This window comes from Amblyomma mixtum, chromosome 1 (assembly GCF_055824585.1).
Source record: "Amblyomma mixtum isolate Tamu chromosome 1, ASM5582458v1, whole genome shotgun sequence".
Taxonomy (NCBI): Eukaryota; Metazoa; Arthropoda; class Arachnida; order Ixodida; family Ixodidae; genus Amblyomma; species Amblyomma mixtum.
The window spans coordinates 54153221-54173568 of record NC_143012.1 but is presented as its reverse complement, the minus strand read 5'-3'; the positions used below and the strand labels follow the sequence as shown (position 1 = coordinate 54173568).

At 47.8% G+C, this 20348-nt stretch overlaps 1 protein-coding gene across 1 annotated transcript in view; it reads left to right on the top strand.

Annotated features, from left to right (window-relative positions):
• The window catches only part of LOC149366329 (uncharacterized), a 56916-nt gene extending 39994 nt beyond the window's left edge, over positions 1–16922 (top strand). The window contains exons 5-8 of the mRNA XM_089570285.1: positions 3965–4050; positions 4624–4632; positions 8762–8993; positions 16665–16922. Of these exons, the coding sequence (XP_089426411.1) occupies positions 3965–4050; positions 4624–4632; positions 8762–8993; positions 16665–16922 (585 nt within the window). The remainder of the gene's footprint in view (positions 1–3964; positions 4051–4623; positions 4633–8761; positions 8994–16664) is intronic.
• The last annotated feature ends 3426 nt before the right edge of the window (positions 16923–20348 follow it).

The window sequence follows — 20348 nt, the reverse complement described above, 5'->3', positions numbered from 1 at the left end:
CCACCGGACGACGCTGAGGAATCCTTCCTGGGACCCATCAGCTCCGGCTCTTTTGTAGAACAGCAACGCGCGGACACGGACATAAAATGGCTGAACGAATACTTGGAAGGAAAGGTTTCTTCGCCCCCCGCTTCGTTCAAGTGAGGATTGTCTTCGTTCTGTTTACAGAACGATGTCCTCGTGAAGAAGAACTTTGCAGCGAACAAGACAGCCCACCTCCTTGTTGTACGTCTAAATCTGCGCGGAGAAGTTCTTCAGGCCTCACAAGACGAGCCAACAGCTGGGCATCTCGGGTTTTCTCGCACCCTCCGCCGCATTCAAGACAAGTATTACAGGCCCAGACTGTCTGCCGAGGTCACACATTATGTGAAAACCTGTCGAGATTGTCAGCGACGAAAGACCCCTTCAACCCGACCAGCATGATTTCTGAACACCATTGAACACCGCTCAAGGCCCTTTCAGCAGATCTGCATGGACTTGCTTGGCCCTTTACCGAAATCAACATCTGGAAATAAGTGGATCATTGTAGCGACCGACTACCTGATCCGCTACGCCGAGGCAAAAGCTCTACCGAACGGAACAGCAGCAGAAGTCGCCAAATTGCTTGGCCCTTTACCGAAATCAACATCTGGAAATAAGTGGATCATTGTAGCGACCGACTACCTGACCCGCTACGCCGAGGCAAAAGCTCTACCGAACGGAACAGCAGCAGAAGTCGCCAAATTTTTTGTGGAGAACATTCTTCTGCGACACGGCGCCCCCGATGTGCTCATCACTGACAGAGGAACAGCATTCACGCCGGAACTGACGCAAGCCATCCTCCTTTACAGCCAAACCAGCCACCGGAGAACAACTGCATACTACCCGCAGACCAACGGACTGACCGAGCGCCTCAACAAAACCATCGCCGATATGCTCGCCATGTATGTCGATGCCGACCACAAGACCTGGGACGTCATCTTGCCTTACGTAGTCTTCGCCTATAACACCGCAGTGCAGGAGACCACCCAGATGACACCTTTTAGGCTCGTCCATGGCAGAGAGGCCACGACCACGCTGGACGCCATGCTGCCGAACGTTACCGAGGAAGATAACGTCGACGTCGCCGCCTGACTACAACGCGCAGAAGAAGCCCGAAGACTTGCCCGATTAAGGATCAGAGACCAGCAGCGGACCTACGCCACACGCTACAACCTACGAAGACGCAACTCGGAATACAAGCCACGAGACCGAGTCTGGGTTTGGACACCCATTCGCCGCCGAGGATTGAGTGAAAAGCTTTTGCGCCGCTATTTCGGCCCGTACAAGGTTCTTCGTCGGATAGGTGAATTGGACTATGAAGTCGTTCCTGATAAAATGACTGCATCCCAGCGACGCCGCGTACGACCAGGAGTAGTCCATGTCGTACGCCTAAAGCCCTATCATGCACGCAAAAGGACGCCGTGCTTTCACATTCGGTGTTTATTTTTGCACATTCCGTTTTGATTCTTTATAGCCGCATTATGTTCTAAAGCATCGAGTCGATGCTTCTTTGAGAGGGAAGTGATGCCGCGAATCTTTGCAGCGTTTGTTTGTTGTGTTTATTAGTTCATGCTTCAAGGCTGCCGGCACGCCGCTTTATCGCTTCGTTTCAGACGCAAGACGCGCCTAGAATTATCCCGATTGATCGCATCCAGGCAGAGTCGATTCTACTTTTTGCCAGAATGTTCTATAACTTCCCAAACATTATCTCGAATGTTCGCTATCAGCTTTAAAAAGAGCACTGCCGACAGCGGCGGCCATCTTGTTCGACGACCGCCGAGAACGCTTGTTGCTGCGCCGCCGCATAGTGATTCAGTTCTTTGCGGGCGTAAGTCAGCCCGAATAAAGAGTTTCGTTTCGAAGACGTTCTCGCTGTTTTCCTGTTCGCCGTACTGCCGTCACCACTACGTGACAATATCGTCATGTGTCTTATTTGTGTTCCCCTTGATTTTCCACTTAACGCCATCCTCAACCAGCGGGGTGCCGATCAACGGCAAACAGGGGGAAGCTCGAAGAGACTCGCTCGTGAGCCCGGCCTCGACCGTTTGGCCTGTGTCTGGCGCCCGCTTTGTGGTCCCGGTCCTCCAGTGTGCTTACGACCCCCTTCGTCGTTCCAATATCAAGAGCAGAAACCGCGCATGTGATCCAGAGTAGTCACGAAGAAATGCACTACGGATATTATCTCGCTGGCTGTGAGACTGGCATGCAGAAGGAAGGGAAAACTTTATTTACACTAATGGTTTTTCCTGCGGTTTGGGGGCATCTTCAGAGACGTCTTGGTTCTACCCCCAGGAGCCTTCTCTGTCGAAGTCGTCTGCCTCTAATCAGTTGTCGGTTGCCTTCAGTCCAGGGCTCCGCTGGCCACTGCCGCCCGTTGAGCTCGCTGTACCAGACCTTGTTGGTCTTCGCAGCGGTCGCTGGACAGCAGAGTCTCCCACTGCTCCGCACTCGGGTTTTGTATTTTGGGGACCACGTCTATGTTTTGGCAGGCACATGTGATGTGGTATAGTGTAGGTTTTTCGTCGCACCAGGGACATTTGTTCGTGTATATCGTAGGGTGCATTTTGTTTAGTATGTGTAGGTTTGGGAAAGAGCCTGTTTGTAATTGTCTCCAAGTGACAGCTTCCTCTCTGCTGACAGATTTGTGCGGTGGGGGATATCGCATTCTTCTGCCTCTATAGTTTTGTAGTATGGCCGAGTATTCCCTGGGTGCTGACATGCAGAAAAAAATTTTGTAGGGTGTTAACGCAGGTTAACTGAGCAGACGTGAGGCTCAGGAATTTTGGACCACTTGGGGATCTTTAACGGGCATTCTAGAAATTCGCCTCCATCCAAATTCTGCCGCCGCGGCCAGGACCGAGCCCGCGTCTTTCGCGTCAGCAGGCGAGTGCCATATCCACTAAGCCACCGTGGAGTCTGAAAGAATGAAGTGTACACCCAGACCGATTTCTAACCAGAGTGGCACTCAGTTATAGTGCTGTGTGCTTCGTTCCCATTTTCCAGTGCTTTTTTGTTTCGCCTAGGCGTGTCGTGTTGTGATATATCAGTTATGTGCTATGTGCACCACATTCTTGGTTTTCTCATGCTTGGCTGCTTAGTGGTGTCGCGTTATGCATCTTGTTGATTAATCTCACTGTTTTCCTGATATTTTTCATAGTTCATGAACAAAAAACATAGCATCATCACTGTAATAAATACCATGTTGAAAAAAATACCATAGTGCTCTCGTGCAGTGGTCAGCGAAGCTGCACTCTTGGCGCCGACACGGCATCGATACCCAGTTTCGGCTATATTTATTTTATTCCTGCAGGTATCTCAAATTAAGGTGCGCCACAAGATTGTTGCCCCTCAAGATCGTAAAGTAGTGCTTTGGAGCTAAAAAACATCTTCACAAGTTCGAGATGTGGCAAGCCAAGTTATAAGAAAGAGGGAGAATTGAAAAGACTGGAGGCGTAGATTGAGTCCTGCAGATATTTGCCGTTTGTATCGAATCATTTTTACGCTAGTCATCAATGTAAGCGAAGCGTTTTATCGTTAGCAGCGCTGCAGACACTCATAAATATATATTCAGTATACTGTTGCTCACTCCTTCTGCCGCATGGCTTGTATTACACGGAACCCCCTTTTTTAGTATTCTCCAATTCTACAAACTCGCCATATCGGATATTAGTCGCTGTTAGCCTCAATTCAAGTAAATAGACTCCAAACACCAATACACCTATATGGGAGCAAAAGGGAGTAACCTGTCCTTCTGGCGCACTCCCTTCTATGAAAGGGTGTGCGTCAGAGGACAGTCAAGTCTGCTGACTTTTTGCTCCTCTCTGTTTAGGCTGTACCGTATAAATCGGCGAGATCGAAGTGAGCGCTTGAGACCGCACAACATCTATTCGTTGACCAACTGTGACCATGATTTATTCATCTTGTTTGTTTCTTTTGTACGCAGGTCATAATCAGAGATAACGTCTTCGAGCTGTGGACGGGAACCGTGATGACCATATTCTGCAAATACAAGAAATATAAAAATGACTGGTAAGGGACAGATTTATATGTTCTCCTCATTCTTATCACGACCACTACCAAAGGCTCCCAGCATCTAAAAGCAGTGTTATCAGCATGGAATGCATCTCCATCTGAGCCAGAATAAAAGCACCAGTGCGAAACCATCAGCGCGCCAGGTGCTATGCTAAGAACGTGCTGTGTAATAAGGCGAAAGCCGTTAATGGTTGAAGCTCGCGGTGTCCGACCGTGCGCTGGAATCGTACCAACTATGGCCTCTCCTCCGCGCGGCGACGCAACCTCCTCCCTCCCTTAGCAACCGGCGCGCCGGTGGGGGAAGCAGCTGTGCATAGCAACCGTGGCGTCGCACAGTAGCGGTAGAAAGAGCGCTCATGCGCTTCGGAGGTAGCAGCTGCACCGCCGCTCCTTCGCCAGACGTCTCCTTGAAGTCGTTTGAGTGAGACGCCTTGCTCCGAAGCGGCCCAGTGATTCCGTGCCAAGCGGTTCGAGGAAGCGGCACTGAGTTGACCCCAAGGCTTTCGCCAAGCACACTTTAGATTTTCGTAAGTGTCGTCGGAAACTTTTGCGTTCCATTCTCTGTTTTAGCTGTCTATTGTGTGGAAAAAGTGCGAAACTAAAATCGTGTGCGTGGGCGGCTTCATAATCCCTGATGTATATATATTTAGCGCGAATAGTTAGGGGATGAAACTTTTCACCCAAAAACCGGCGTAACTTATGTATTTCACAAGCAACTATTTGTAAGCAATGCAGATGAATACAATACCGGAAAAACATTTGGTGGTAATGATATATGCGGACGAGCCCACATAATCCGCGTGTCGGCAAGATCATCGGGAGAGTCCAAATGCGGTGCTTGGTGTATTTAGAGTGATGTGGGAAGAGATGTTGAGCAAACGATATAACCTTTTAAGACACGCATTTTATTTTGCTATCGCGAAAAATCTGAAAATTTGTGTGTACGTATTTGCAACTCCCTTCCTCAACAAAATAGCATTAATGACTCGTAAAATTATATCTGACAAACCGAGCACTCTATGCTGACAAAGTTGCAGCATAATACTTAAAAGAACGCACTTATTCAAAATCAATATTATCTATTATACTAACCAACTCCCGCAATGAAAACTGCTCTGCTGTGTCCATGACCGAAAACTTCCATCGAGAGAGAGAAGATAACAGCTGCAGCACCAGATCGCACTTCATAGTGACACTGGAATGCTTCGCAGCGACCATCTTTATTTCTTATTTCTGAGAAGTGATGCTTTTTTTCTAGGCACAGTATCGCCCCGCCATGCACTCTGCGATACCTATCTATGAAATCGGCAGCCGGGCGCTTGAGCTGCACTATTTGCTTTTAATACGGGCTGAACCGGCTACTCGCAGGCGCAGGCCCTTACGGCTGAAGAAAGAAACCTCACACCATCTTTTTGATCGTCGCTTTCATTTTATAGTAAACCTGTGCATAATAAACAAAAACCGGCAGTGGCTTAGCTTAGCTATGCCAGGTTATACTTAGCGAGGGGTAGGGTACACCCCTGGTTACGTCTAGTTGTTGTGCTTATCATTATGGCTACGTTCTACACATTAAAGACGAGACGTGTCGTAAAGGCGGCATGTATTATTCAAATTTATTGACTGCTAGAAAGACGGCCTCGTCATCTGTAAAGTAACACGCGTCCATCGCGATGGTTCCGACACAATACTGTGACGGAGGCGAGCGGCGTCTGCACCGCGGTCGGTGCGCGGCGCACCAGCTGCGCGTCTCTGACGTCACTCGGCTACTCGCGCATGCGCAGAACTGGCGACCGACACCCACAGTGAAACGGCGAGACTGCGGATAATGTAGCTTTAGCTGCAAAACGTCTGATGCTGAGCATTATTTGCCGACTTGTGGCATTCTTTGTTCAATTGCAATAACTTATGTCAGCATTTGGCGCAAGAACATGCGTTCCTGGAACGCCCCCCCAAAGCACCATCACCGCTTTGCCATGAACTGAAGATGAAGCATTGAAGCGTGCACTGCGAAATTCAGTTTCTGTCGATATTAGAGCGTCATCTTTTATCAGGAAAAAAAATTTAGGCGTGAGAATATTGACATTGTACCTTTTGAAAAATGATGCCCCTTAAACAAGCTTGATTCATGCAAACACAAGCAAGTTATCATCACCGCTCTTACGATATGAAATTACGCCCACAGTGAACTTTGTTTTTTTGTTTAGCACTTTGGCGTTATGCGAAAGAAAAGGTGTAACGGAGCATGTCGCGCACTGCACATTCAGCATTTCATTACTACTACGAGTGCCATGCGAGAGGACGAAATTATGTTATGGGTTCACCGACATGCTTTCTTTATGTACCGATATGATATGATGCCACAATTGGCGGGAAAGAATGTTTCTCTTTTCCCGGCTACCTAGCCCGCTAGTATTCTTCCCACCACATGGAGAGTACGTAGTTTTTGTTGAAGAACTGGTTTGCTTGGACGCAGAAAATCTTTAATGCGACAACAATATTAATCCGATTACAACAAAACCCAGCGGCCTGCGTGTGTAGGTATTTGTACCCGGCGATGATATCGAAAATCCAAGCGATCACAAGACACTTCATCAAACGGCCGTATGAAGCACACAGCAAACGGAGCACCGCCACTTCAGACAATAATATATATTGGCGTTCGCCTATATATACCCTCCACTGGCCCATCTTAATGTGACTCCAGTTTTCCCGAGAACATTTGCAGCAAAACTGTGAAACAACCGTTTGCCCTACATCGTTCCTGGTGGTGTCATGCGATTTCTCAATGGATATAGCTCATAAGTACGAGTCAAGTTGAAGGCTAGCTTGAAACAGGGATGCGAAGCGACAACATATGCACCTTCAATCGTACACCTTCCCAGACCCTTCACCTCTTCCCTTCAGGCGTGATTGTGACATTCGCCGTGATGTGAGACAGTTACTACACCATTTCCTGTCCTCAAAAAAAATTTTTGTGCCAAAATTGTGGTGGAACCATTTTCCGTAGAGCGTCTTGTATGGCGTCATGCGATTTCTCGTTGCAAAGAGCTTACGCGTACCCGTTCAATGTTTCTACGAATGGTGATGTTCTTGTTCATATCTTTGTGTTTACTTGCAACGTTTTTCGACTGTTTTTGTGAATTTATTTGTTTCGGTGTTGGTATTCCTAATTATTGTGTTGTTTCGCTTTTTTGAATCCTGTATTTTCTTGCAGCTAGTTTTCTTTTTTTCATCACGCGTATCATTTTTGTTCGCATGTCTATGTATGCGTTACCTCCCTTTTTTTTTTGTAAGTTTCATTTTATATCTATGTACCACTCCCCTCAATAATGCCCTGTGAGTCATGAGGGTATCAGGAATAAATAAATAAATAAATAAATAATCAAGTTAAAGGCTGGCTTGTAACAGGGATCCGAACCGATAACATGTGCACATTCAATTGTACGTCTACCCAGACCCTTTACCTTCCCCCTAAGGCCTGTTTCTGGTATCCACCCAGATGTGAGACAGCTACTACGCCATTTTCTCCGCTAAAAAGCATATTTTCATATCAAAACTGTGATTGAACTGTCCGTCCTCAAGCGTTCCGAGTGATGTCATACTTGCGCGCCTGTGTGCGGGTAGCATTTTTTGGGGTGGATGTCAATGCACACATGGGAAGTACTGCTTTCGCATTCCCACAAATGAGGGGTCTCAAGTGTCTCTGACGAACTTTTCCTTTCAACCCGCACCCTGCAGAGTTTTCTTCAATGCTCCAAACTCATGCATGTGCTGTGGGCAAAACTTTTACGAATGATAACACGTTGTTTGGAGCAAATACATACCAGTTCTGTTAAACTTGAGCGCAGAGACTGTAGTCAGGATTTCACCATTAAATGAACCGCGGCTCAACGATGTGAGATTACGAAAAACATAAGCACAGACGTTAAGAAGTTCGTCCATGTAGCAATAGAAGAAGGAATTGAGTTAACAACCTCAATTTAAAAATACACGACAATTTGAAAAAATCAGGGGTGCACAGACGAGCTCAAGAAAAACCTCTTTAACTGTGCAGGCTAAAAATTTGGTGATATTCTCGCAGACGCTGAAATGCAGTTTAAAACCGTCATTAACAGCAGAAACGTCAGTAATCACCATCGAAAGAAATAAGGCGAATACATTCGGGATATGTATACCAGCAACAATCACGAATGCTAGTAGTTAATTACAAGCCGTGTGTAAACATTCTTTCTTTTATTTAATGACTAAATGTATTGAGGTGTATCAATATATATAATGATTTTTTTTACTTTTATATTTCGTAGCTATTGCAAAATCAGCGCTTCTCTCATCTTTTCATTTCAGCGTTTCAGGCATCTTTTTTTCTGTTTGAATGAAACACTCAACATCAGATTACTCTCTAGTGGTAGGAATCCCACTGTTTCTCGCACGACGCCTCTAATTTAATATACTTGGTACTACGTATTCTTACCTACGGGTGCGGTGTCCTTACAAAAAAATGACGCCAAATTTCGGGAGATCTTTTTATTTGGTGCGCTCCATTGGGCGTGAAAAAGCTTATTCTGTGCGTTGTTCCATTTTTCGCAACAGTACTCGCTATCTCCTGTTTATAGCGTGTTTGTGAGCGTTCTGTTCGCTACAGAGCTGGTTGTGAATGCAGCTTGTGTGAGTCTGTGTGTAAACGATGTGCACTTGCTCCGGTTTGCAGAATTGTTATCGCGATGGAAAACAAAATTTTGACCGAACCCGAATATGCTATACTCCGTGACCACAACGATCCTAAAGAGACGTACGTGCTTATAATCACCATCACTGAGTTCTCTGCGTACCTCCAAACTAAGAGCGGGATTTCGAAGGTACTGATTAAAAACACGCACAGCCACACAACGTTGACAGCTAAATGCTACTTGTTCAACGCCTTGCCCGAGAAGATTTACGTGGTGAGTGACTCTTGGCGTCTTGACGAAATGCTGCAGTGCTTATATTTGCACTCCCAATTATGCGCATGTGCCATTGTGCCTGCATGCTGGCTGTAAAGATTTTACGCGCAGACATCGCAGAAGGCAGTTCTATCGAAAGTTTCCCTTTATCGATGACCGCACTCCAGAAGCCGCTCCGCACGTGTACCCCTAGCAAAAGTCGAGCGATAACAGCAAGGAGGGACGGGCCTTACGCAGCCAGAATCCGATCAGCGCTCTTAGCGTATAGGTTACGAGAAAAGAAAACTGAAGCCTAATAAAAGCCGAGACTGCCGGACTAAGCTTAGCTGCCAAGTGCCTACCGCAAGGAGTGTGTCAATGGCTGCACTCGGCAACATAGAGCCAGTGTCTCTGTGTCCAGCTGTGTTCAATTGAAAAGACAACACGGCGCGTTCATTTGTAAGGCAGGCTGCTAAAATGTAGCGCTGAGCACGAGGACGGCACATTATCGAAGGTAAAGAGTTGTAACGAAAATTCTTCTTGGAAGGGGTGTTTCCCCAACTACGTATAGCACGCACACATACGCGTCGAATCTGGAGAATGTTTTAAGCACAAACAATCATCATTGTCATCAGCCTGGTTCGGCCCACTGCAGAGCAAAGGCCTCTCCCATGTCTCCACAATCAACGCTGTCCTTTGCGAGTTACCGCTACCGTGTCCCCGCAGACTTCTTAACCTCGTCCTCCCACCTAAATTTCTGCTCCTCCCTGCCCACAAGATTAAAAACCCCTTGGTTCAACCGACACGGGCGGCGTTGCTTGCCAATGAGGCCCCGGATTACGGGCTCCACCTAGTATTGTGAAGGGAAGGGGCCAATAGGGCCCTATCCCACTCACCTCTCCGCAATTATTAAAGCGTTTATAACTGTTTTTGACCACTACCACCACTGGGTTTGAACCCGGCTCAGTAGCCGAGCGCCCTAACCACTGAGCAACCACGGTGGGAGGTCCGATCAAATCTGGAGACCACCATCGTAACGAGCACACTCAAATTAGCCGGAGCATCGATTTTGGCCCAAATCGGTCACGGTAAAATTTCGGGTGTAGGGTGGGCCAGATTTGGAAGTGGCCTGGTCGAATTTGGAGGTACCATCGTTCGGGCACATTCAATTAGCCACAGCGCATTGAGATCAACTGGAGGATGGTTACCATGGTGGAGCAGGGTATAACGAGAGTGCAGGAAGCCATATCCTGAAGGTAATTACCGTTGGGTCATCCTAAAGGGGGTTATTTTGGAAGGTGGATCCTACGGCGAGAACGGTGCAATTGGCACCAATACCTTGCTACCGTGGGAGCAGGAGGGTATGGCGGAAGTGTAGGAAAGCACGACCTCAGGGTGGTTACCACGCGAACCACCCGGAGTGTAACTATCCTTGAAGGAGGATGGTATCTCGAGGGCGTAGTAATAATCAACTGGAGGGCGGTTACAGCACGAGCCATTCTGGGGGTGGTTACCTTGATTGGTTTGGTTTGGTTTATGGGGTTTAACGTCCCAAAGCGACTCAGGGTATGAGAGACGTCGTAGTGCAGGGCTCCGGAAATTTCGACCGCCTGGGGTTCTTTACCGTGCACTGACATCGCACAGCACACGGGCCTCTAGAATTTCTCCTCCAAAGAAATTCAGCCGCCGCGGCCGGGATCGAACCCGCGTCTTTCGCGTCAGCAGCCGAGCACCATAACCACTGAGCCACCGCGGCGGCTGGTGGTTGCCTTGAAAGGAAGAAGGAGAGTATGGAGGTAGCAGATGAAGGCACCACGGTTCATATGCAGCGGCTGCTGCGACACATGGGCTTCGACGGGAAGACAACTGCTGGCACCGTGCACCTAGCGCGGCGGACTGGAGAGGAGAGCTGGCCGAAAAAACTTGTTTGTGCGCAAAATTAAAACGAGGCCTCTAGAACTACTCAGATATGAAGTCGGTCTCATATTGTTTATCTCGAAATATCGTGAAATATAAATATTTTACCATCCTGTCAATTTTCATTTTCTACGTTCTAATCAACTATCTTTTGAGCCGTAAAATGATTCCACTTATAATTTCCCATTGATCAGGAGCGCAGACAAAACAAAGGAAACGTTCCCCTATGCTCCCTTGTGCTTTCTTCGTTACGATGATTGTTCGCTTCCTTAACTGAAGGGTGAATTAGTTTTTGAAAATTCGACGAGACGCAAAACGCACCCGTGTGCAGTGTGATGAGCAAACGCCTAAGACCTCGCAGGGGTCGGTGTTTACACCCGGCCGTCTACTACAGCGCCTGTTTCCTTCTTTCTTTCCTTCTTTCTTTCCTTCTTTTCTTCGTTCCTTCTTTCCTTCCTTCGTTCTTTGTTTTTCACTTTTCGTGCTTTCTTTCCTTCTTTTTCTTTCCTTCCTTCCTTTTTCCTTTCTTTCACTCTTTCTTTCTTTCCATTCTTCATTTCTTTCCTTCTTTCTTGCTTTCCCTTCTTCCTTCCTTTCTTTCTACTTTCTTTCTTTCCCTTCTTCCTTCCGTTCTCTCTTTATTTCTTTCTCTCTTTCTTTCTTCCTCTCTTTCTCTCTTCGTTTCTTTCTGGCTATGTTTATTTCTTTCTGGCTATCTTTATTTCTTTCCTTCTTTCTACTTTTCTTTGTCTTTCCTTTCCTTTCCTTCCTTCCTTCCTTCCTTCCTTCATTTCTTTCTCCCTTTCCTTCTTCCTTTCTTTCTCACTTTTCATTTCCTCACAACCTTCTTTTTTTCTTCAAAATGTGGCGTTAGTATCAAATAAGGGGTCTAGACACATCGTACGGAATGCCGGTTTCAATGCTGCCTGCTTGCATGCGCCCGAAAGCTTTTCCTTGCGGTGATTCTAGAATCAATGGCGCCTTAATTGCAGTAACCGTGAAATTGCGCCTACCATTTTGACGGTGCTCAAGCGCGTCACTGCCCTCTGTCGACCAAATGCTTTTGCAGGAAACCATGGGTCAAGTGTTGCGTTAGCCCAAGACGGTCCGCTAGGAGGTCCAGCGGCTTGCAGCATTACCGAGCTGCAAATATACGAATACTTCCCGCAGAGCAAGCAGCAAATCGGTTACTCTATTACCATGATAAACGCCATATTCAAGAACGATGTGCAACTCTCGTGTATAAAGTCGTTCCCTCTCCCGAAATGGCTCGCAATGCATTAAAAAAAATTATAAGAGATACGAAGAATACACTGAGTGGCATCTGTAGCATTAAGGTCGCATATTCAAGTCTGGTATGTAAATTGAACAATAAAAGAAGGAAAAAAGAGACGCTTTTCAGAAGGTTATTGTGACCGAGGGCTACAGCTTTCATTTTCTGCTTCCAATTGAGACCGCAATCGGTAAGTACCCGAAAAATGGCGGCTGGCAGCGCATTATTTTTAGCGGAGTTTTCATATGGCTTCCCCAGGGAACCACTCTGACTAATGAACCTCGTCCGATCTCATTCCCCTCGTGCATAGGCAAACTGCTTGAACATGTGGTGCATGGCCACCTACATCTGCGTATCGAAGGCGCCAGCATTTTCCCCAACACATTGCACTGCTTTCGTCAAGGACTCTCCACTTCGAATTCCAGCTGCAGCTCAAGTAGGAAGGCACGGATCGCCCAGGTGTAGCTGTGCAAATTAAAACGATCCTGGCCCTCAAGGGGCGTTCGATAACGTATCGAACGACTTGATCCTCGACAACCAGGCCTCGTACCAGCGCGGTCAGTCAACGTAAAGATACGTCCGATTCATGCTCGCAGTCCGCACAGCCACCATTGGCATAGGGCTTCTCCGCTCAAACAAGATGACCTTAAAGGAGGATAGGCACCTGATTTTGGTGGCATGTTTTCTCCCCTATAAGGATGTGAAAGACCCTGCTATGCATGAATGACCGTGTGGTATTTGTCTACGACCGCTGAATAATTCATAATCAGATTTTTTTTCATGCTGTTTCGATTTCAACTGCCGCACGATGGGTTTGACATGAAAGAGGGGTTTTAGGACGCGTAAGGCATCGGAAAACTGCGATATAAACGCCGCTTCATCGTTTTAATTCCCTACAGTGCGTGATGCAACCAGAGGAGCCGGAATGACACTATATGTAGAAGCACCGATTATATTGCAGTTTTTCATGCCTCACGTGACCTATAACCTCTCTTTGACGTCACAGCCATCGTTCTGCAGTTGAAACCAAAACTGCACAAGAAAGAAATTCGATTATAAGTTATTTAGCAGTTCGAGGAGGCTACCACGTGGTAATCCGCGTACAATAATGTCATACGGCTCATTAAAAGGAAACACGCACCCAAGATTTCGGAATCAATACTCCTTCAACGGGCCGAGGAACGCCCCCCGATCAGTACTGCCTCGGAGACTGTTCAGAGCTATCGTCGCTCCTCGACCGCATCCCCCTCTACACGGATGATGTGACGATTTGGGCCAGCGAGGGATCCGAATGGAACGTGTAAGACACACTCTAAAATACGGTTCAAAGGTGCAAGTGTGCCGGACGCGACTGGTTGTCCGCAAAAAGTGCCGATGGTCGGAAAGGCTCCCCGCGATTTCCATGCATCCTCAGGGGATGCCAATACCGCAAGGAAGCCTCAGCGTTCTGGACCTCCACTTGCAGGACAATGGCAGAACTGCTTACACGGTACACTTCTTCTACAAACAGGTCACGCCGATTACATACATGATACTATTCATATCCAGTTGTGGCGTCCTGCCAGAGACTAGCGAATTTTGCCTAGATCATGTCAAAATACATGCGCATTCAGAGAGCATGCACACAAAGCAACCCATCCAGTGAAGTAACTATAACTAAGCAGCACAGATAAACGGCCCAACATTACAAAAGAAAAGCTTCACTCTGGGCGTTTTGTAGGACCGGCTTCTTCCAATACCTATCCAATATTGGGCCAATCACCTATGGTGCAGCTACTAGTCGAAATAGCCAAATTTCGTCGAACTACAGCGCAGAGGGTAATCGCGTTTTCGAAATTTTGAAAACTGATATAGCTATTACCTACGACCGACTACAAATCTCTAACTGCAACCAGACGTCTAATTCTAATGGATAAAAAGTAAATTATTGGAAAATTGTTAACCGGCTGACCAGTTCATATTTTCACGTGGTAGTGGCGGCAGTCCAGCGGTCAGGAGGACAGCAACAACCCAACGAAGCTCTTGATTTGGGCTGACTTGCGCCCGCAAAAGGACTACACAGCATGCCAGCGGCGTAAGCAACAAGAGTGGTCGTCAGTCGTCGAACTACGAATGCCCGCCGCTCGTTGCATCGCTCAGTTTAAAGTCGGTAAGAAAACTTCGATATAACCGGTCAATATCAACTACAGTAATTTGGAAAAAACGTAGATGCAGTTCTTCATGGCTGTCATCAATACAGATTAGTCCCGTCGCTTCTCGCATCACGAAAAAAATGATAACGCCCCGTTCCTGCGGGCTTGAGCGCGAACGAATGAACACTACAATGAAACGTGGTAATATGATTCATCGGGTTTCTGGTGTCCGCTTGCACTTGCAATACTATGCCAATAACCTAAAATATCACTACAAAAACGCCCTTTTTGAGAATTGCTTAAAGTCTTCCCGGAAACATCTGCTGTAGTTGTTTACGAAATGCATGTTAGACACAACGGCAAATCTGTACGTTTTTTTTTGGTGGACATGCAGGCTAAATTTATTTCAGAACCGCAGTCGCACTCGCCAGTTGGGAGGGCGAGATGGGACTTGAGATGTGGTGTCAGAGGCGTCTCTGTGTACAAATTCACTCCGCAGAGGTCTGTTGCTTTTTTTATTTGTTTCCGTTCAGAAAAATGGTGAAGATAAGCTAAAAGCTCCCTTGAGCCGCTCGAAATTCCTGTTTCCAGTACAATGGCAACGAGGCAGAGCATACCCTTACATTCACGTTCGTGTAAAAACGAAAACCAAAGATGATTCATCTATAATGCTTAAGTGCGTAGTTTCTTCAGCCGGTTGCATGAGCGCAGTATGCCAGTTGAGCGGTAGCTCGTACCACTCACCTCATTTAGGTGCTAGCTTATCGTGGATATTAGTGTCAAAAATGAATATGAGTAAAATAGAAGGCTTAGCTTGTTGGTACTGGCTCCTCATGTTTCATGAAATGACTGTTTGCCTCCTGTAGTCGCACACATCAGCAGCGCAATAAAAGGGCAGGTATTTTAATTCCAGAAGAAGCCGCCACCAAGTAAGCCATCAACTGAAATCAGACATAGTTGTTTTAACTTTTCACCCTCTCAACTAAGCCATCCTGCAGTTTGACAACTCCAGGAAAAGCAGGTTAACGGTATCTTCAACAGAATCTCTTTCACTGCGCGGTGGACCTCCAAGCTTTCTTCTTTCCGCTAGCATTCCAAGCCGCCGCGGCGGTTCATTGCTTATGGTGCTCGACCGCTGAACCTCAAAATACGGGTTCGATCCCGACCGTGGGGGTCGCATTCCGATGGCGGCCAAACGCTGGTGGCCCGTGTACTGTGTGATGTCAGTGCACGTTGAAGGAATCCAAGGGGTCGGAAATTATACGGAGCTCTCCTTTTCGGCCTATGTGGTGAAACCTCATAGGCTGAAACCGAAACCGAAAGCGCCTCCCATCTCCCTCCACTATTACGTGACTGTGGTGTGACCATCCTCATGGCCAGCGTGCCCTGGTACTCTACGCAGAGAATCGCATCAGTGCTTTGCTCCTAATTCGTAAATCGAGCGAATTTGTTTTCCTAATCTTTTCTTCAACCACTTTTAATAATTATACATTGAAAAGGGGTTTCTGCACAAATAGAACACGGGTTTTAGTTCACGGCGGGCGACACAGAGAGGCGAGCAGAACGGCGGGCAGCGCAGAAGACGACCAGTCCAGCCGAAGCGATCTCGTGCAGCGCGGCGACCCTTCGTCTTTCATCGGCGCTTCGTCAGTTATCTTCTTAGGCGGTATCAGACGCGGCCGTCGTGGTTCGCTGCAATTGCCCCCGAAACGAAGATGAGCCACCCTGACGACTTTTGGGGAAGGCAAAAGGGGCGGGTCGTAGTAGGTCTTCAGGCGACTGACGTGGATGGTTTCTCAGCCGCGATGGCGCAAGTCCGAAGAGGGGTTGAGCGGCTCTACGATGCAATTGACCGGCGACGTTTGCTGGACAACATGATGAGGCCCGTGATTTCTGTGCGAAACTTTGACGACAATTCTGGTGGTGTGCCGGGAACCCAGAGACAAACTAGGAATCCAACCGGAAAAACGTTTTGCCTGTTATCATTATCGTGGCGATGATTTTGGCGGCATTGGGATTCCGAGGAAAAAGAGCACGCCAACTGGCGGAATTCCTCTGCATGCTTTGCGACTTCGGAAAGGGGTGCCCACTCGCAGGCACCCCTTTCCGTATAAGGTAAGATGGTGTTCACTGTGGACGACGGCTCCAACCCATACAGAAGAAGGAAGGGGTAAAGACGGTGGTTGACTGCGTGGCGGTGTTGTACGCGTTTGTCACGAAAGGAAGGACAGAGTCCCAGTTCGTCTGATCTGTTGCTACGTACATCGTTAGCCTGTCTCCGATAGTAGGATTGAAGCACTCGGTCAGCCCGTTAGTTTCAGGATGGTAGGCAGTGATGCTCCGATGTACTATGCAATACTGGGCGAGCAGTGCTTCAACGACTTGGGAAAGGAAGGCTCGACCTCTGACACGGAGCAGCTCGCGTGGCACGCCGCTGCGAACTACAAAATGATGGAGCAGCAACATAGCAACTTCGCGGCTAGTAGCAGCATGAAGGGCGGCTGTCTCAGCATACCAGATGAGGTGGTCGACGCCAACGACAATCCAATGGTTGCCAGAGACCGTACAGGGAAGCGGGCCGTAAATGTCGAGGCCGACGCAATCAAAAGGATGTGCCGGGCAAGGTAGTGTTTGCAAGCGGCCGGTCACATGAGGAGCAGATGTCTTCCGCCGCGGACAGGCGATGCAAGATCGGACATATTTTCGAACATAGACGTACATGCGGCGCCAATAGTAACGCTGAGAAATTGTTTTGAATGTTTTCAGAACACCAGCATGCACTCACTGAGGGTCAGCGTGGTAAGAGGCGCAAATTTCAGATCGTAAATGGCGGGGAATTGCGAGAAGCCACCGCCGACCATCAGGCATGTAGTTGCGGCGGCATAGAAGGTCGTCCCGGAACGCAAAGTGCGGAGCTTGACGCTGTAAAGTTCTAGAAGGGGCAACGGTTTGTGATGAAGACACAGCGTCTATGAGAGACACAAGCCACGGGTCTTTCCGCTGCTCCGCAGGCATATGAGCGATAATAAGAAACGAAGTACGTGATCGGTCGCCGAGGAGCAGGCAGCGTCGCTGGGAAGGGGAGACCGAAACAAAGCATCAGCGTTCATGTGCTTACGGCCAGAATGGTAGATGACGCGGATGTAAAGCTCTTGAAGGCGAAGAGCCCACCGCGCGAGGAGACCGGATGGATCTTGGGATGGGAGACGATAACCAGCAGAGCGCATGGTGGTCCGTGAGGACGTCCAACCGTCTGGCATATAGATAGGACCGGAATTTCTCTAGCGTGCGTAAAATAGCTAAACTGTAAAGAGGAAGATGATCAGCAGTTGGAACAGCAGACCCGACGCGAGGCGCCAGACGAGAAGACGACGATCGGCAGCTGATGCAGCAGAGCCGACGCGCGGCGCGAGACGAGAGCGTGAAATGTTCTGGGACCGGACCTGTACTTGCCCGCTCTAACCGGCCTTCACAACTGTCAATGAAGGCCGTTACAAAACATCGTTTCTCCATAACAGAATAGTTGGACTCAGCTTTGGTAAGCAGGCGACTCGCATACGCAAGTACGTATTCTTCAAAACCATCTTTTTGCTTTGCCAACACAGCCCCGAGCCCAACGCCACTCGCATCCGTAAGGACCTCGGTCGGTGTTGTGGGGTCATAGTGTCGGAGTTTTGGCGGCGGAGTTTAAAAACGGCGCAGGGTAGTGAACGCTTCGTCGCACTCGGCCGACCAGCCAGACATGTCATTGTTCCCAAGTAGCTTCGTCAGCGGCGAAGTGATGGAGGCAAAATTGAGTCCGAAGTGCCGGAAATGGGGACACAATCCTATGAAGCTTCGAAGTTGCTAGAGCGAAACCGGTTTAGGACATTTTGGGAGAACGCCTTCGTTGAGGACGATGTGCCCCAAGATGGTCAACTGCCCAGCTCCAAAGTGGGACTTCTTGAGATTCAGCTGCAGTCCGGCGTCAGTCAGGCAAGCCAAAACCTGTCTTAAGCGCGCGAGGTGAGTGATGAAATCGGCGGAAGAGACAACAATGACGTCCAGGTAGCAGAGGCAGGTCTGCCGTTTCCAATTTCGCAAGATATTTTCCATCATCCTTTTTTAATATGGCGGCTGTGTTCCACAGACCGAACGGCATCACGTTTAACTCGTACAGGCTGTCGGGTGTAGCCAATGCTGTCTTTTCTCTTTCAGGTGCAGCCGTCGCTACTTGCCAGTAGCCGGAACGTAGGTCAAGGGACGAAATGTACTCAGCGCCTTGGGTCTTGTTTTCCTGCAAAACCTGCGTTTGAAATGACACCATCACAATTCAACCTTCCCAAAAAAATGACGTTACTGCACGCGTCTTGTTGATGCGCAATTCTTGAGGAATAGGTCCACGGGGCCAGGTGCATTTCTCGCTGACCCAATTCTAAAGTCGGACTGGAGTGCTCTTTATTCGGTATAGATACTGCGCATCATATACTAGGCGTTGTGGCGCTGAAGCAGGCGAAACGCTATCAATTTCACTCAACTAGCATCCCCGCTTCATTACACGAAACGTGCACACTCCGGAGCAGATAAGGGTGGTATTTATAATTCAGTGGAGCTAAGTGCACTCCGATGGCGAAGAAGTGCAAGCAGAGCAGTTTCTAAGATAAGCGTGATGGGAAACTCTAGGCCAGCGTTATTGAGGCTCGCATCACGTTCCGCTCCTTGAGTAACATCAGAGAAAAGAAATAATTTTAATGCAGTCACCGGAAGCTGCAATTTGTCTAATATAGGAAAGAGCGAGGATTTTACAGTGGGGCTAACAAAAATTGGTTTGTATACCGAAATTACGACCTCTTACTGTTGTGTTAGCGTCTGGAATGGATTATACAGGTCTAAATTATTTGTTTCAGAATTAACAAGTCAATGACTCTTTTGACATCGGCAGTCGCTCCGGTCAACCAAACTATATTTCTAAACTTGGTCCACTCTGCGAAATTGATGGCTGTAAAACTTTAACTCTCCGCCTTAAAAAAATTACGACGAACTTCAGCGGCTAAAGTGGTGAAAGGCGAAAGCCTGAGTGCTACATTCTGCTACGCGATTGTTCAGTGCACATTTTGTTGGTACATTAATTAACTGCCAATTAATGACGCTTAAGCTTCGCCTTTAGGAGTGGAACGCGACAGCGTGTTGTAGCGCTGCCAAGGAGTCCAAAGAACGCCACCACCTGTTCGGCGCGGTGCGTTGCCCTTCGAACGCAACGCTTTTTGAGGAAAGGAAATGGTCTGTAATTCTCTGTCATCTCCGTGGACACCTGAGCCGCACCGTACAGGAAGGAAGTGTGAGTGAAAGAAGAAAGAGGGGCCGTAATGAACAAAATGAAAATTGTATTTGAGGAAAGGAAATTACTCATTAACTGTCTCACATATCTCAGTAGACACTAGTCGAAAATTGTATTTGAGGAAAGGAAGTTGCGCAGTAACTGTCTCACATATTTCGGTGGACACCCGTCAAATTTCGCGCGCGGTGACGTCACGACAACTTGGGTCAATCTGAAACGCGGACAAATACGCCTTGCTCATCGGTGAATTGGTTTTTGAGGAAAGGAAATGTATCTGCCTCTCATATCTCGGTGGACACCTAAACCTCGCCGTAACGGGAAGGGAGGAAGATGGGAGTGAACGAAGACACCGTATTCACTAGACGCACCTTTGTTCATTCCAAACCATCGAGCTGGCATGGCGGAGTGGTAGCGTGCTCGACTCGCACTCCGGAGACCGGGGTTCGATTCCCAAGCTCGGCAAATTTCTTACTGGGCTTTATTTATTTATCTGGTCTGACTAGAAAGGTTTGACTAATTGGTTAAGTAGGGAATTAATTAAACTCAGTCAAACTTACTTGGAGCATCACTAAACGATCCCTTTAATTGGTTGCATGGTTAGTAGCCAAAGTACAATTGGCCCCGTTTGAAATTCGCGCACTGTGACGTCACGACTGTTTTGACCAACTGAAAAGCGTGACATTTCTGTCGACAGCTCCTGCTTACAACGATGAGGCATTAAAGGCTTCCGCCTTAAA